This window comes from Cajanus cajan, chromosome 10 (assembly GCF_000230855.2).
Source record: "Cajanus cajan strain Asha chromosome 10, NIPB_CcT2T_4, whole genome shotgun sequence".
Classification (NCBI taxonomy): Eukaryota; Viridiplantae; Streptophyta; class Magnoliopsida; order Fabales; family Fabaceae; genus Cajanus; species Cajanus cajan.
Genome location: NC_138526.1, coordinates 13,569,076 through 13,586,715, shown reverse-complemented (window position 1 = coordinate 13,586,715; position 17,640 = coordinate 13,569,076). Strand labels below are relative to the sequence as shown.

Below are 17,640 nucleotides of genomic sequence, written 5' to 3'. Positions count from 1 at the left end.
CTTGTGTGGTTTTAGGAAGCTGGATGCCTTTGATTTTCTGGCTGAATTCGGGGGTTAAGAGTGTTTTACTGTTTTCTCTTTAAAAATATATGTAGTGGACAATGACAATTCTTTGTCCTATTCGTTGGCTTCTGACTTGCAACAATTGAAAACATGCATCTATGATGTATCTTCATTAGTAAGGATTAAGGTAATAATTAATAAGGGTTAACTTTGTTAGGATTGCGCATGACTTCATTGCAGGATAAGATATAAAAAAATATGTGAGTTTCTATCCAAAATGAGTTGTACTGTTTTAGGGTGTATTATTAAGATTTTAAAAGATAACTATATTCATAATAAAGTCAAGTAGTATTTAAGAAAAACCTTTAAATAATATAAATAAGTTTTATTTTGTGGTATTTCATCAGCACGGTCAAGGTTTTTTTTATAAAGGATGTTAAAATTTGATAGGATTCAATTATGATTTAATACTACTTATATTATAAAATTATATTAAATTATGCTTTAGTTTCGCATGATATTCAATTTGCAATTTTGGTTTGCCAAATTTTAATTCTGCAATTTTAATTTCTTAATTTTATAAGATTCATAATTTTGATCTTTTTGTTAAATATTCATTCATTAATTGTTAAAATTTTTAAGTTGATCATGCATCGTTAAATTTCTGGTTTTCATTTTTGTTTCATTTTACTACTACTGGGCTAAATATTCATTCACAGGTAATTTTATTATTTTTAAGTTAAATATTAAAATATTATTTATAATGTACTCTAGTCCAGACATTTATGCTTTCTCATTTCTAAAATACTATTTGCAGGCAGATTCAGGGACATGTTCAACAAATGGATCTGAATCTTTCATCTTGTGGAGATGATATGCTTCAATTTCGCAGATGCCTTGTTGCTTCCTTTTTCCTTAATGCAGTTGTAAAGCAACCAGAGGGGACACACAAGTATCTAATTCAACCTAGAAATTCTTGTGTTGATCCGTCTCTATAGCTTGCTTTCTTTTCCCTCTGTTATAAGCTCAAATTCCACTATTAGTTTTGAATTTCTTTATTGGTATTTTGACTCACTAAGTGGAATCCTTACCTGCATATATAATTTTATCATATAATGCTTTGCTATAAAAAGAGACTCTTATTTCTTAGTTACATGACAGGGCTTTGGCTTTTTTACCAAAATAAAAATATATAAAAGAGTGGGAACACTTAGATTTTAACATGACAATGTGTGAGTACATTATTATGAATTTATAATAGGCTTAAATATGTTTTTAATCTCTTTAATTTAAGGTAAATTTATTTTTAGTCCTTTAAATTGAAAAATGGTCTTTTTAGTCCCTATAACTTCAAAAAAAATCTTGTTTTAGTTTTTATACTCAAATTTTGTTAAGGAATCTATTAAATATTACCGCCTAAAATCTATCTACTAATATCTATATCAGTAAAAACATCATATTAAATCTAGTTGAAATTACATTGCTATCTCTATCTATCACTTTCAGATATGTTATTGGTGACTTAAGAAATTAAAACAAGATTTTTAAAAATTATAGAGACTAAAAATAACAGTTTTAAATTTAAGTGACTAAAAATAAATTTATGCTAAATTTTAGAAACTAAAAAATATTTAAACCTTAATATATATATATATATATATATATAATAATAATTAAATATAAAAAATGTTAGTGGGGGCATTTGCCCCCACTATGGTCCATGTGGTTCCATCACTACATGTGGTGCTAGTAGAAACATCATACATCACATTTATGTATTGTTGCTAGCAATACATGCTGGGTCACACTCTCAACGCACTCTCACTAGTAGGATATACTACCAAGGTCTGGTCATGATAGTTGAACCGCACAATATACATCCCATGCACATAGGACAAGATTGAGACTTCCAAACCAAGTTATTCCCAAGGTTAACTCCCAAACGAGGGACCTTCCCTGACGATATATTCCATATCATACCCTTAAAAACACTTTTATGCATATGATGCATGTCAAAAAGACTTTATGCATAACAACTTATATGATCTCACTAATTTACATATGACATGTCTTATCATATCATTTCACTATTAAGTGATCTTAATATAGCAATTAACAATTCAAATATATCAATTAAATATTAGTAGTCAATTGCATAAAGAATCACATCACTACAACTCATACATAACTCACAATTATATCTATAACACTCACCTACCACAACTAATTATCAATATTAATTAGTACAATGATTATACATGTTTGCGGTTTAAACATAACAATTACACAGCATCATTTAATACACCTCAAGACAAAATCACTGTGAGATTGTCTAATCATATGCTAACACCTTGACCATAGTCACTAAGTATTCAAATCAATAGCTTAATTAGCCTAACAACCTTATCAATATCGCACATTAAGTCCTTAGACATCGTTATCATCAAAACACCTTAGTCATTAACAATCAAATTACATCATGAATTATTAACAAATGTTTTCTATCATAATTCATCCTTCCTAAATATTGATATAAGTAGCTCAAAACATTTATAAAATCAAACACTTAAAGGGTAAAGTTATTCATCATTCTCAATTACAAATTACATTTCTACAACTTAATCTTCTAAGAGATCATGTAATCCAAACACTTTATCTAGAGCTTTATATATGATATCAAATTGATCTTAATTTTATTATGAATCTAATACAAGTATCTCCAACTTCTATGTTGACCTCAAGAGCTAATTACATCATCTACTATTTTTTTAAAAAAAATACAAAACCACAATATTTCAACCTAAATCTAATAGTCTGACTTTTACTCACTAATTTGACCATAACTCGAGTTTTATACCTCCTTTTTAAGTGATTTCAATGGAATTTAAAACCTAACATCCAAGGCTACGACATTCATGAAGATCAAAAAACCTAATTATGTCATTTAAGTCTACTCGAAAGTATTACAATGTTTTCCCGTTACATTTTGCACACAAAATATGAGGTTCATCTTTTAACTCACATAACTTGATCGTTCCTTAACATTTTTATGTGATTCTCAAGTCTAAACTGTAGCCTCAAATGTATACTTTCTAATCCAACAATTGAAAATCAATTTCATTAATCACACATAGAGAAATCACATAAAACAAGGTATATTCATACTAGAATTTGTAGAACCAGACATAAATCACATCCAAATTCTTTTCTCACAATCTAATTAGTAAAAACATAGATTAAAACCTAATATTACTCTATTATACCATCAATTACTCAAATCCAATTTCAATTTCACATAATTGCATACTCATAACATCTCCTCATACAATTACCCAAATGTATCCCTTTAGTGTTCCCACAGGAACCCATGGGCAACTCAAATCATATCGAGAGGACTCATCACACCAAATTAACCATTGACAATTACAATTAACATCAATAGGGGAGTTGAAGAGTCAAGGAACAAATAAAAAGTTACCGACAAAAGGCAATAGGGTTTTTCCTTTATACAACGCATACAACATACAAAGGTTGGGGGCCAACCTCACTACCCAACAATTATCATACGCCTATAGTGAGATCACTCACTCCCCTCTTACCTCAATGATCGCCCAATTATTGATGATCATCAAACTATATATGTAAATCTTCGAGGTCGTCTCCGATTACCTTTGGTTCACCCTCCTCTTCAAAGCATGAGACACATGTTAATGATAATGTGAAGTGAGATAATCCTAACTCTACTATCACATTTATAGAGACACTAACCCTAACACACGTGTGACCCATCGACAAAAGTCCAATTAGTTATTTCTCACAATTATCAAAAACAAAAATCATTAATATATCTTTGAAATAATAGATAAATAAACTATTATCTTAAAATATCTCTCAAAATATATTATTACCCTAATTAATTATTTCTCATTATTTTAAAAATAAGTAAATAATAACTATTATTATTTCAAAAATATCACTTAAAATATAATACTAGCCCAATTAATCAATTCAAAATCTTCTATATAAATATATAAGATAATATCTCTTCAAAATAAATAATTTCAAAATCTTTATTTTTATTTAAATACATAAGATAATATCTCTTTGAATAATTTAATTTTGAAATTTTTATTTTTCTACTCTAAAAATATTCTCATCTATAAAACTTCTAAAATAATCAAAGCCATAATATCTAATCAAAATATGTTAAATAAAACATATTTATATCTCTAATAATAACAAATAATTTCACAAAAATTTATTTAATTAACAAAAATAACCAATCATTTAAAAAATACTTTAATATAATTATAAAATTATTTATTTAATTAAAAAATCCTTTTAATAATTTTAAAAAATATAGGGTGTTACACAAGTTAGATGGGGTGGGTCAGGCAAACTAGCGAGCTAGAATACTTGGCTCAGCTTGCCAATTTTTGATGAGTCAACAAGCATAGCCGATTTTGCTACCCCTAGTTGGAAGTGAAGGTTCAAAGGCTACTAACTTCGCCAATGTTCAATTACTTGAGGGAAAAACAAAATTAAAAAAGGATTAAGGATTTAGCGAGTTAATGAAATAGTGAGTCTTGATCAATTAAAGTATATATGGATACAAATTAGAAGAGCTTTTAAAAGTTTCTCTATAACATTGTCAGCTTATAGCTTTGTTGTTTGATTTGATAGTTGTTGCTAAGAGCTTTAGGACTAAGAGACCCTAAAAGCACATTGATCTATGAAGGGTTGGACTAGAGATAAGTGGACTCAGTTCAGAAAAGGTACATAAAGAAGATTATTTTCAAAGGAAGTTCATTTCTTAAGAACCTTAAAGAGAAGCTAGAGAGAGATGGTTACTCTTTTTCTTTCTTTCTTCCTTTCTCTCTTCCTTCTTCATATTCACTTGAACCCTTCCTCCCCTACCATTTCTCAAATAGTCAAAGAAGTGGTGAAGAGGTCCAAGCTTGGGGGTCGAAACTTCAAGCGTGTGGTGTATGGAATCGCTTCTCTTCTCCTCTATCGGATTTGAGTCTCCAAGAAGTAAGGGAAACAATGATTTCAAATTAAGTGTGAAATTTTATGTTGGTGATGATTTGGAATGAATCAACTTAAGGTGTTGAGTGATTGAATGATGAAATTGAAAGGGGTTTTGTGGGTGGTGCTTTCAAGAGCATTCATGGAGGTCCATACTCGATTTTGGATTGATTTCAATTGCATGTTGTTTCTTGTGATGAATTCGTTATGTATATGTTGCATAGATGTTGTTTGTTATGTTGCATGTTGCGGGAACTTTCTGATTTTCTAGTATTTGGTGAAATTGGGTTCTACATAAGTGCAAATTTTGATATTATGTTGAGCGCACCTTCAAGCACTAGCATGGTTTTGAAGGAAAGGTCTTTGTCTCACTCACACTAGGCACATGATTAGTGGCATCGGGTGTGAGGAGAGAGACTCGTCTTGGGTTGGAACCTCATCGAACATGGGTTAAATGGCATCGAATGTGAGGAGAGAGACTCGTCTTTGCTTGGATCCACGTTGGGTGCTAAGGTGTGTGACGCAAGGCATGAGTTATGTAGAGAGCTCTCTACTTGATTGAGGCTAAGCATGGATGTTGCAACACCAAACATGAGAGCATGGGGCATTCTTTACCTCAACCATGTTGGGCGCAAGTGGTGTGACGTTGTACATGGGCGAGATAGGGAGTTTCTTGTCTTAATGATGTCAGACAATGACACCAAGTGTGAGTTGGGTGATTTAAAGTTACATTTTCGTGATGTTTTTTTAGTTGATTGATGATAGATAAATTTTATGATGAAAAATTGGTTGTCAAATGTTATTTTACAATTGATGTGTGATGAATAAGTTGTATAAGTGGTGGTGTGGTAAGATGTTATATGAGATTATATGAAATAAGTTGAATATGTTGCAAAGTTGTAAGTCATCTAATTGATTGAGTTGATTTATGATGTTGTTTGCTCAAGATGTAAATACTGTAAAAATGTATGTTAATTATGTTGTTTAAGTTGACACGTTATGAAGTTGACAATTGAATGTTGTATGTTATTAAAGCTGATAAGTTGAATGCTGAAAGATGAATAAGTTGTTAAGTTGATAAGTTATAGATATGTGGGATTAATACATATGTTAGATACGATGCATATAAACTAAAAGGGAGTTAAAGATGTTTTAGAACTTAATATCTCATTGTATGGATATATGTTGCGATGCTCCGAGAGTCCGGTTGAACCCTTTAGTAGGTAAGCTGACCTTTGAATGGGTAAGTTATTTTTTAGTTATCTCCTCTAGGTTTTATGTGGTATTCATGTGCAGGAAAGTTAACCAAGTATCGGAGGATTATGGTATTTGGATGATAGTTGATGGGCTAATCCCATAAGTGGCTTAACTAGTGTTGCAAACTAATATTATGGTAGGCCTATACCTAGACTGTTCTATCCTAACATAGTAGCATACTTCCTTGTTTAAATGGTGAAACCTTAAAAATCAATCTAGCTTATGCTAACTATTATTTCTAGCCTTGTGCTAGTCGTTGTTTTTGACCTTAGTGTTAGCCGTTGATTATGATATTATACCAGCCGTTGTGATTCAGTAGGGTTAAATCACTTAAACTATTCAACCTAAGATGTAGGAGATCTCTATAGTAGATATGTGTGACGATGCAATAAATGATGTAAATGTATGTTGATGTGATGAATGTGTTATGAGTTTGTTTAGATGCTATGTTGATGATGTCCTATTGTAAGTTGAATTATTTAATGTGAATGAATAATTGAATATGCTGTGAGTTGTTTAGTTGCTATGATGATGATGTTGCCCTATTGTAAGATGAAATGTTTTAATATGATGATGTTTAATAAGTTTAATGAATTCTTTTTAGTAGCCTACTTCGTGTCTTTTTTTTTTTGTGGTGGAAACTATGAGGATCATATTTGGTATAGAAGTAGGACAAGATTAATAAGACGACTTATGCAGTTGGAAGCTAGTCATGTTGGAGGTGGCTAGATTCAATTGATTGGCTTGATGTAATCATGTTTTGTATAGATGTTGACCGACACTTAGGTTTATTTTACTATCAGTACTATATTTTGCATATAACTAGTGTGTACATGATATTAGTTATTGATTGGATTATAAACTTTGTTTCTAATGCATGTTGTCTAACCTTCCATTACACAGTAATTATTCAATAGATAATGTAGTAACCTGTTGGATCGTTGCATTCTATACTAAAAATAAAGTATTTTTTAGTGGAGAAACTCTCAAAAACACTTTGAAACTTGTATTCAAACATGTTCTTAATCTTAATCATTCATTTTAATCCTATGATGCACATTAGTTCAACCAAACATTCTCTAATTTTTCCCAAATTTAGATGTTTTGTGTCTCTTTCCTCTCATTATGCTGATCTTTTTGTTAATTTTATTTAAAAAATTTACAATATTTACTCAAAGTTATCAATGATAATTATTACATTTTAATCTCTTAAATATTTATCAAAAACTATTATTTACTTTTGTTATTAAAAATCAATTAAAATTATAAGAATTTTTAAAAATTAACATTAATGATACATTAATATTAAATACTAATTCATCAAATATAATACATATTAAACTTAAATAATACAATTAAGTATTACATTCATTAACTACAATATATTTCATTGATGTATGGATTTTTGTGCTAATATTTATTTAAAAATTTATTATTATAAAAATTATTATTTCACAAATTTCATATCTTAAAATACATATGAAATTTTTTAATCATTTTCTTATCATTTCGAATAAATCATTTTTATAAGCATATTTTTAAATAAAAATATATAATACATATAAGTTAATGAATATATATATATATATATATATATATATATAATGAATTTTCTTTTTTATTTATATTTTTAATGCATATTTAATTGGTGTATGAATTTTTATGCTAATGTATATTTACAAACTTATTATTAAAAAAAAAAGTAATTTTTACAAATTTCATATCTTAAAATACATATTAAAATTTTTAATTAATTTCATTATTATTTAACATAAATTAAAATTTTAAGCATATTTTAGAATTAAAATATATAAATTAATAATATATAATAATTTTTTTTATATTTTAATATTTTTTTTAAATAAATAACTATAAATTAATCCATATTCAATTTGAATATATTTTTAAAAATTACAGTTTTAATTATTATACTTCATAAAAAAATAAAGTAATAAAATCCTTATTCTTAATATTATTATTAAAATTATTTCAATTTTTATATGTTAATAATTTAATCTAAACATTCTTTACTCATTACACTTTTATTTTATGCATTTAATTGAAGTAATTTAATTTTTTTACTTCGAATAATAAAATGAAAAATCAAAATCAGACTTTAAAATCCATCATAAATTATATTGAATGTATTTTTAGATCTAAATAAAAAAAAAACTTTAACAATAGAGGGTGGTCTAGTTTTAGTAATATTTTATTTTTACACGAAGAGAAAAAAAAAAACTAACAGAAGCGGTTACAAATCAGAGGGCTGTTCCTAAATTAATTTAGCTTTAAAACTAAACTTTAACTTTGTTTTCTTTTTTGTTATTATTATTATTTTTTTATTTTATATATATATATATATATATATTTTTTTTTAACTTTATCATTTTAAGTATTAACCCTGAGCTTTTACACCGTGATTAATACGGAGTCAATACAAGATTTATTGCAAGCTAGAATTACTTTAATTTTTTTTTTCCAAAAATTGAAAAATAAACAATAATAATTTCTTAAAAACAATTTAACAAAATATACAGTAAGTAAATCGCTTAAGGAATCATTATGTGGTTTTATTTATTCACAATACTACAGAGATTACGACTCATATTTAGTTTTATTACAATTAATTTAGATTCACAATAAATTAAATTTTGTCATCACAACATGTTTGAAAATTAACTTGTAAATATTTATAAATTACTTAATTTTGATGAATTTCATATTATATTGAATTCACAAAGGAGTAGAATTTTCTAAAATAGGTAAAATTAATAATTTTAATAATTAATTAACATAAATAATAAGTACCAAATCATTGGTTGAGTGATACTAAACTTATTTTTTTTAGGAAAGTCTTAGATTTTAGTCTTATAAATGAAAAAAAGAAAAATATTTGATAGGAGAGACATCACTAAAGGCGACCGTCAACCAATCAATCATTTTTTCTAATAGAAATTAGTTATTAACAAAATTAGTGCATATTTCACAATAATATTATTATTATAAAAAAAAGTAATATAAATAATATTTTAAAATATTATTAAATCATAGCATTTTCCTCGTTTCAAAATTAAGTTAAAAAATAAAAATGTTAAATACTAACCTTAAATGAATACGGATTAAAATCATAAAATTAAAATTTAATTAATGTATTAAATTTAGGTTAATATATAATTTTAGTCCCTATAATTTCACTTTATCTTTTAGTAGTTATAATTTAAAATAAATATTTTTGCTTCTTATATTTACCATTTTTTAAAAATCTTTTCTAAGTTCTTATAATTTAAGATAGATATTTTTAGTCACTAAACTTATCTTTTCAAATTCTATCTAGTCCTTGACTTTAATTTTTTCTTTTTGTAACTTGTCTTTTTTGTGGTAATGTGATATAGGTATTCAACTTTGTATTTTTTATGTTAAATTTATTTTGTCAAAATTATCCTAAATTTGGTTGTCTCTTAATATTTTGTGTCTCTTTTATATGTATAATGTTGCTTGTGAAAAACCTAGACAAAGGGTATCTTAATAATGGACATCATAGGTGAAGACAAAAATGTACGGAGTGCCGAGAAACCTATATTTTAGGATAAGTTTAACAAAAATAAATTCGATATCAGAAACACAAAATTTTAAAATTTTGTCATGTCAACACAAAAGAAATTGCATTACAAAGAAATTACAGACAAGGATCGAAAAACATTTACAAAAGTAACTATAGGGATTAAAAATATATATCTTATACTATAGGATCTTAAAGTGATTAAAAAAGGTAAATATACAAACTAGAAATACATTTTAACTTTAAGTTTAATGAATAATTATATTTTTAAACAATAAAAATATTTAATAGTTAAACTATGATTAAATCATAACATTTTTCTCATTTGAAAATTAAATCATAAAATGACAAATATTAAATATCAGCCTTTTTTTTATACACCATATATATGCTATTAAAATAAAAAGTAGATCATATGTATCTTTTATGGAAGACAACCTAGTTTGTACATGGTAAGATTATTGTGAATGACAAAACTCTCATCGTAAGTATTTAATATAATAGGTAAAATATGTTTTTAGTCCCTTTAAAAGTTTGCAAGTTTGATTTTAATTTCTCTAAATTTTTGTCTTATTTTAGTCCCTCTAATTTTCAAATGCACTACCTTTGATTCTTAAAGTAGTTTAAATAGTATTTTATAACTATTTTTAAGTGTTTTAATGTATTATAAAAGTTAGCAAATTTACAATATACAGTCTTTTGTAATTATTAGAAGACAATATAAAATTAGTAGAAAACTATTTTTAAGTGTTACCTAATGTATGTGGATCACTAAAAGTAATATATTTTCAAAATTGAGGAACTAAAATAGGATAAATACATATAGAGGGACTAAAAATGAATTTTAATAGTTTTAGAGAGACTAAAAACATATTTTATATTAATATCATTGTGTATCTTATGAATCAAACTCAAGACCATTGTTTAAACTAGAACAATCTCCAACCATCTGTTACTCATCAATATCTTAAATACTAACTTTAAATGAATGTCAAATAATATCATAAAATTAAAAAGTATTTAATATATTAAATTTGATGAATACTTATATCTTTTAATAATGGAAATATTTAATACAATACATTTAATATCCATTAATTATTTTTTATTTAATATTAATTACTTAGATTTTTAATAAAATTCTATTAGAGAAAAAAATGACACACACTGATTTTATCAAATCTTTTCAATAAAAGTTTGTTAACTTTGATAATAATTATTTAACTTAAAAATATATTTAATCCTTATCAAATATATGAATTTTGACTTTTTTTTTTTAATTTTTTTCATATAGAAATCATTGTTTTGGTTCTTACTATTGCATGTCATCCCTTAACTACTTATATGTTGAGCAAAATATTAAGGGACTATATTATGTTATTGTGTATAGTATTTTACTAGCATGTAACACTTCTATGCATTTTTTTAGATACCTAAATTAGGTATTATTTATATATCCTAAAATAAATATTAGCAACCAAAATTAGTGATTTTATATTTTAAAAAAATAAAAATTAAACAAAAATATTTTACAAGAATCAAAACTATTTTTTTTTATAAAACCAAAACAATAATTTTAAAATTTAGAGAATGAAAAATAAATATTTTTTATAAGTACCATACTCCAAACACCTTCAATTTATAATAATTTAAAATTAATTTTTTAAAAAATAAAAAATAATTTTTAATTAATTGACGTATAATATTTTATATTTTAAATCTATATTTATTAAATCCAATTTTTATAAGATAAAATACTATAAATATTTGAGTATTATCCTTTAATTACAATTTAAAGTTTACTTCAATAATAATAAAGATCAATATTAATTATATAAATAATGCTATAAGTTTAATTAGAATATGAAATTAAGTTTTACAGATTAAAAAATATTTATCATTCGGATATATATCTCAATTACAATTTTTTTTATTAATATTACTGATTTTTAAGTCATCAATAAAATAATAATTTTACATAGTTATATACATAATACTATTTTATATTTATCTCTTTTCATTGATCCACTTATTACATAGAAAAATATTATTAATAATAAAAAGATAAAACAATGTTGTTTACATTATTATTCTACATGTAATATTATTTTATTAAAAATATAAACAAAAATATTACAGTACTGTTTTTTTACATAAACTTTCTTTTAGCACTGTGTCATAGGAGACAGGCACAGTAACTTTATTTTATTACAGCACGTGTTCCCATGGTACGACACAGAATATGGCAAATATATTAACCATTCCTCTGCACACGCTCTTAAGCACACTTCTTGCTACTCAAAAGCTCAGTTCAATTTTCCTCCTCTTTTTCATTTTCAGCTTCGTTTATCTATTTTCCTGTTTGTTTCAAGCTTCAATAATCTAGCACCCCACAAGGTAACACCTTCAAATTCTTCTTTTCATGCAAAATTATTCTCTCTCTCTAGGATCCTGTACTTGTCCTGATCCCTTACAAATTGTGGGGTATGTGTATTTTCAGTAAAATTCTAGCTTGATCTTGTATTCCTTGTGGGTTTCTCTAAACATAAATTTTTTTTTCTAGATCTTCATGGTTGCATGGCTCTTTTGTGCTCTTCTGCAGAAAATGATGAAACTTTTCAAGTTGGGTTTTGAAATGAAGTAGTGACTTTGTTAATTTTGTGTAAATTGGACTAAAGGGAAAGAGAAACGAAAGGCTAAGATGGCTTTTGTTTGAGAGTGGAAAGGGGGAAAATTTGTTAGCAAAAATAGAGAAAAAGGAAGTTTGTTTAAGCTAAGTGAAGGTCTGGTTAATTTTCTGAAAGGTTGATTGAAAGGGTTTGTGTAATGGAAGAAGGGTTAGGGCAAAACTCAGTTCCTCCACAAGGCCCAATTGACAAGTCCAGGATTCTGGATGTTAAACCTTTAAGGAGTTTGATTCCTATTTTCTCAATGGCTTCTCAAGCTTCACCCTCTGCCCAGTATCCATCTGGGTTTTCCCCATTTTTCCCATTTGGTGCACCTCAGCAAACTCCAACAGGGGGCACAACAGGGGGTGCTGCCACACCTACTCCAATAAGGGCATATAGAAGCCCCCTAGGGGCAGGAGACACTGGTTCAACAATGGAGGGGTTCACTGATCAAGATACTTATGGGAAGAAAAAACGTGGATCGCCACAACCGCGCCGTGCCGCCAAATCATCTGTGGATAAGCCTAAGAAAAGTCAAGAGCCACCTGTTGATTTGGGTGATTTGGTTGGTATTAGCCCTGCCCAACGAGATGATGGTAGCCGTGAAGTGGTTAATCTTGTGCTCATGTCATTTGATGCGCTTCGAAGAAGGCTATGCCAGCTTGAAGAGGCCAAGGAATTGAGCTCGGGTTCAATCAAGCGCGCAGATTTGAAAGCTTGCAATACTTTGATGACCAGGGGAATTCGAACAAACATGAGGAAGAGAATAGGATCAGTTCCGGGGGTTGAGATTGGGGACATTTTCTTTTTCCGAATGGAATTGTGTATTGCAGGTTTGCATGCTCCCTCCATGGGTGGAATTGATGCCATGCATATCAGGGGTGAGTTTGAGGAGGAAACTCTGGCTGTGAGCATTGTTTCATCGGGAGAATATGATGATGATGCTGAGGATAGTGATGTTATAATTTATACTGGTCAGGGAGGGAACTTCTTCAAGAAAGATATGCACACTATTGATCAGAAGCTTCATAGGGGTAATCTTGCTTTGGATAGGAGTTCGCGACAACACAATGAAGTGAGAGTCATCCGGGGCATGAGAGATGGTGCAAATCCAAATTCAAAGATCTATGTCTATGATGGTCTGTATAAAATCCAAGATTCATGGATAGAGAAAGCGAAAGGTGGCGGTGGTGTATTTAAGTATAAGTTGATTAGAACGCCAGGACAGCCTAGTGCTTTTTCTGTTTGGAAATCAGTTCAGAAGTGGAAATCTGGCTCCTCTGAAAGGACTGGTTTTATTCTTGCAGACATTTCTGCTGGAGCTGAGAGTATTCCTGTATCACTTGTCAATGAGGTTGATAATGTGAAGATGCCTACTCAGTTCAATTATTTCCATTCTCTTAGACATCCAAAATCGTTCAGTTTAATGAAGCCTTCACATGGGTGCGCCTGTACAAAAGCATGTGTCCCGGGTGATTTGAACTGCTCTTGCATTAGGAGAAATGAAGGTGATTTCCCATATACTAGCAGTGGCATTCTGGTGGGCCGGAAGCAATTGGTTCATGAATGTGGCCCCACATGTCAGTGTTTTCCTAACTGCAAAAACCGAGTATCCCAAACTGGTTTAAAGCACCACATGGAGGTGTTCAAAACAAAGAATAGAGGGTGGGGTCTTCGATCTCTGGATCCTATTCGTGCAGGTACTTTTATTTGTGAATATGCTGGAGAAGTTGTTGACAGAGCCAAGGTAAGTCAGCTTGTGAGGGAAGGAGATGAGTATATTTTTGATACAACCCGTATTTATGGTCAATTCAAGTGGAATTATGAGCCTAGGTTATTGGAAGAAATCGGCCCGAATGAAGACTCTAGTGAGGATTATGCCATGCCGTATCCTTTAATTATAAGTGCCAAGAATTTTGGGAATGTGGCTAGATTTATGAATCATAGCTGTTCCCCAACTGTTTTCTGGCAGCCTGTTGTATATGAAGAAAACAACCAATCCTACCTCCATGTTGCATTTTTTGCACTCAGACACATTCCGCCAATGACAGAGTTAACATATGATTATGGATTTGCCCGATCTGATCATGCTGAGGGTAGCAGTGCAGCGAAAGGGAGAAAGAAATGCTTATGTGGATCATCTAAATGCCGTGGTTCTTTTGGTTAATATTTGGTTAAAGTTGCTCAAGACCAGCATGGCACTGGCAATACATTCATGGCTTAAAAGGTTTTGAGATCTCTTTCATGTTTCAAACTTCCTAGTTATTCAGATTCAACTTTGTAATAAACGTATGTGCCTCTCTTTGTTGCTTTCTATATATCTTTTTCAAATTTACACTTTTTTTGTTTCTTTCAGGTTATCCTATAATTGATATAATATGTAAAAAAAATTTGCATACTCATTTCAAATGTATGTGATATTGGTTAGATATGTTAACTTCCAATTACAAATACACATGTTCTAGAACAGAAATGTTAAGGTGGAAGAAATGAAATTTAGTAATATACATATTCATGCATCATGTTTCATTGTCAATTTTTATTCCTCTTATTATTATTATTTATTTTTCTTTGGGTACTGATTCCTCTTATTTTCTGAAAGTATCATATAAGTACTAATTTCAAAGGTACTATGGAAGTATCAAAATTACCTAGTCTGTAATTTTGGTAGTGTTTCGTCATGCACTATCTCCAATTCAATTTTTTAGTCTGCTGCTCTGGGTTGTTGGTATGTTGGCATGTCCTAATTGACAAAATTAATTTGGCATCCAAGTTCATAATGCCTTGAATTCACTCCATTCAGGTGGTATTGGGTTCATTATATCATATTACATACATAGTAGATATGCTTATTGTTAGGACTTCAACAGATGAAGAGAATCTAATCCTAAAGATTAGTTTATTAGGTGGGAGACTCTCATGGACTAAGTACCACATTGAGCTTCTTATTATACTCAACATGGGATTTCTAACATTGTCACTCCTTTTAATAACTAATGTTTATGACGACTTTCATTCTATCGACATTGACTTGATGGTATCCCTTTTTCCTTTGACAACTTCACTCACCTATCAGAATTTTGTATTATACAATTCAGCCTTTAGATAGCCCTTTTTGTAGCTCAATTCACAATGAAAGCATCAATTGTTAGGACTTAAACAGTTGAAGAGAGCTCAACCCAAAAGACTAGTCTATTAGGTGGAACAGTCTTATGGCTTAAGTACCATATGGAGTTTCTTATTTTACTCAATGTGTGGTTTCTAACATTGCCACTCTTTTAGATGAAGATCATGATGATGGAGATGAGCCATGGGATCCAGCTTCCACAATTTCAGCCTCGAGGGCAAGGTTAAGTTTTAGGCCAGGTAGTATTGTTAGGACTATGGGAAAACGGGAATTAGTTAAGAAAGTTAGGATATTAGTTAGTTAGTTAGAGGAGTTTCTTAGATATAAAAAGGGAAGGATAGTAGTATGGAGGGGGATAGGTTGTCATTTTAAATTGAGCATTAGTTTTTTCGTAAAGGGAAACCCCTGGAGGAGAGATATTTCTCTTCTATTCCTTGTTCCTTTAATCCCATTCAATAAATCTTTCTCTCCTTTCTCATTTCAATTATTGGTTCGTAACACTTACAAAAAAATAATATACATAGTAGATGTTGATTAATAGTGTTATCATTGTTTCTTACTTTGTTTACAAGTGTAGTAATTGAAGTTCTCATTCTTCATCTCAAATTTTCAATTTTAATTTATGGAGCTTATCAAGATTTTTGGACGTGTTACTGAAGTATGATGGCAAATTGCACTCGTTCTGATTTTTTATTTATGGAACTTACATATTTGTTACCAAATGATAACACTTACATTATCTCACCCAGGAAAGCTAATTGTTATTTCCATCTTTCTTATTTTAACAGAGGGTGATCTTATGTCGTGCCAGATCCAGTTTAGAGGTTCAAGTTTAGTAGATGTATGGTTCAAAAAATCAAGTGTAAGTGTGATCGACTAGAAATAAATCATGCGACTTTCTGGACCTGGCCCTTTTTTGGTTCCAATTATATCATAAATAATCGGTGATCCTAAATTTTGTGTTTAACTTTAGTTGGGAATGGCCATGATGTACTAAAGAAGTATATAAACTAGTGATATCTTTTTCACATGTTTATCTCACATTTTCCCCTTGAGGTCGATATATTATCTTGCTATATATGAAGGTTAGCCTTTTGTTTTCTTTGGGCATGTTGGATTGTAGAAACTAGCAAATATGGTATGGAAATCATATTATATGCTAATTGCATTGGTCTGAACTCATCTTCATGGATCCTTCAACTTCAACTGCAGTAATCATGGCTCATGATTGAGTTCCGCTTATGTTGTTTATTAGTGTTTAGGCCTTAATATGTGCGCTTGATTATTGGCTTAGTGGTATTTGTATTTGAAAAGATTAAATATGTTTGTAGTTCTTTAATTTTTTTTTGTCGTTTTTTTTAAGTCTAAACAAATTTATTAGTTTTAGTTTTTGAATTTTTACCCATTTTTTATTTTAGTCTCTAAACTCTTTTTCCGTTAATATTGGCCATCTTCGTCTCAAGATTTTTTTCTGAGAAAAACTTTAGGGAATAAAAAAGAAAAATATTTTGGCTAAGGTTTGTCCTTCTTGACCTAGCTTTGGGTAATATTTATAAAAAAAAAAAGAAGGAGCAATTATCTCAAATAATTTCAGCCAAACATTTGCGGATATGGTTTTCCTTCACAATCTAGAAATTACCAAGCATAGTATTGAATAGGGAACAATACAATATACTCGAGCAACCAAACATGTGAAATGGATGCAAAAGAAGATTGTGTTCATCCTCGAATACTATAAAACGGGTTTCTTAAAGACTTAACATCTAAAAGCCTTCCCTGACCATGAAAAGAGCAATAGAGGCTAATGCTCTTTAAATTGATGTCGAAGTATTTGTCTTTGAAGCTATACCTTGTGTGAAGTTGATGTGTAAGGACTATTTTAAGACACATCGATTGCTCATGCTCATGCATAGAGTATTTGATTACTGCTCTATTTTCCTTGCATGGTCTTGGGTGGTTACAGAAGGCCCATAGAAACCATGGGGCCATACGGGTTT

The 17,640-nt window shown here is 29.2% G+C and overlaps 1 protein-coding gene across 3 annotated transcripts; it reads left to right on the top strand.

Annotated features, from left to right (window-relative positions):
- The first annotated feature begins 12,107 nt into the window (after nucleotides 1-12,107).
- LOC109805879 (histone-lysine N-methyltransferase, H3 lysine-9 specific SUVH1) lies at nucleotides 12,108-16,806 on the top strand. 3 transcript variants are annotated; one of them, XM_020368146.3, is made up of 3 exons: nucleotides 12,108-12,244; nucleotides 12,411-14,805; nucleotides 16,432-16,806. In XM_020368146.3, exon 2 carries the CDS (start codon nucleotides 12,674-12,676, stop codon nucleotides 14,681-14,683), a length of 2,010 nt encoding a protein of 669 aa, XP_020223735.2. In that variant the 5' UTR covers nucleotides 12,108-12,244; nucleotides 12,411-12,673; the 3' UTR covers nucleotides 14,684-14,805; nucleotides 16,432-16,806. The 3 variants fall into 3 exon arrangements, with proteins under 3 accessions (XP_020223735.2, XP_020223734.2, XP_020223736.2); XM_020368145.3 differs by having other exon boundaries at nucleotides 12,109-12,244; nucleotides 12,411-14,743; XM_020368147.3 differs by having other exon boundaries at nucleotides 12,123-12,244; nucleotides 12,450-14,743.
- The last annotated feature ends 834 nt before the right edge of the window (nucleotides 16,807-17,640 follow it).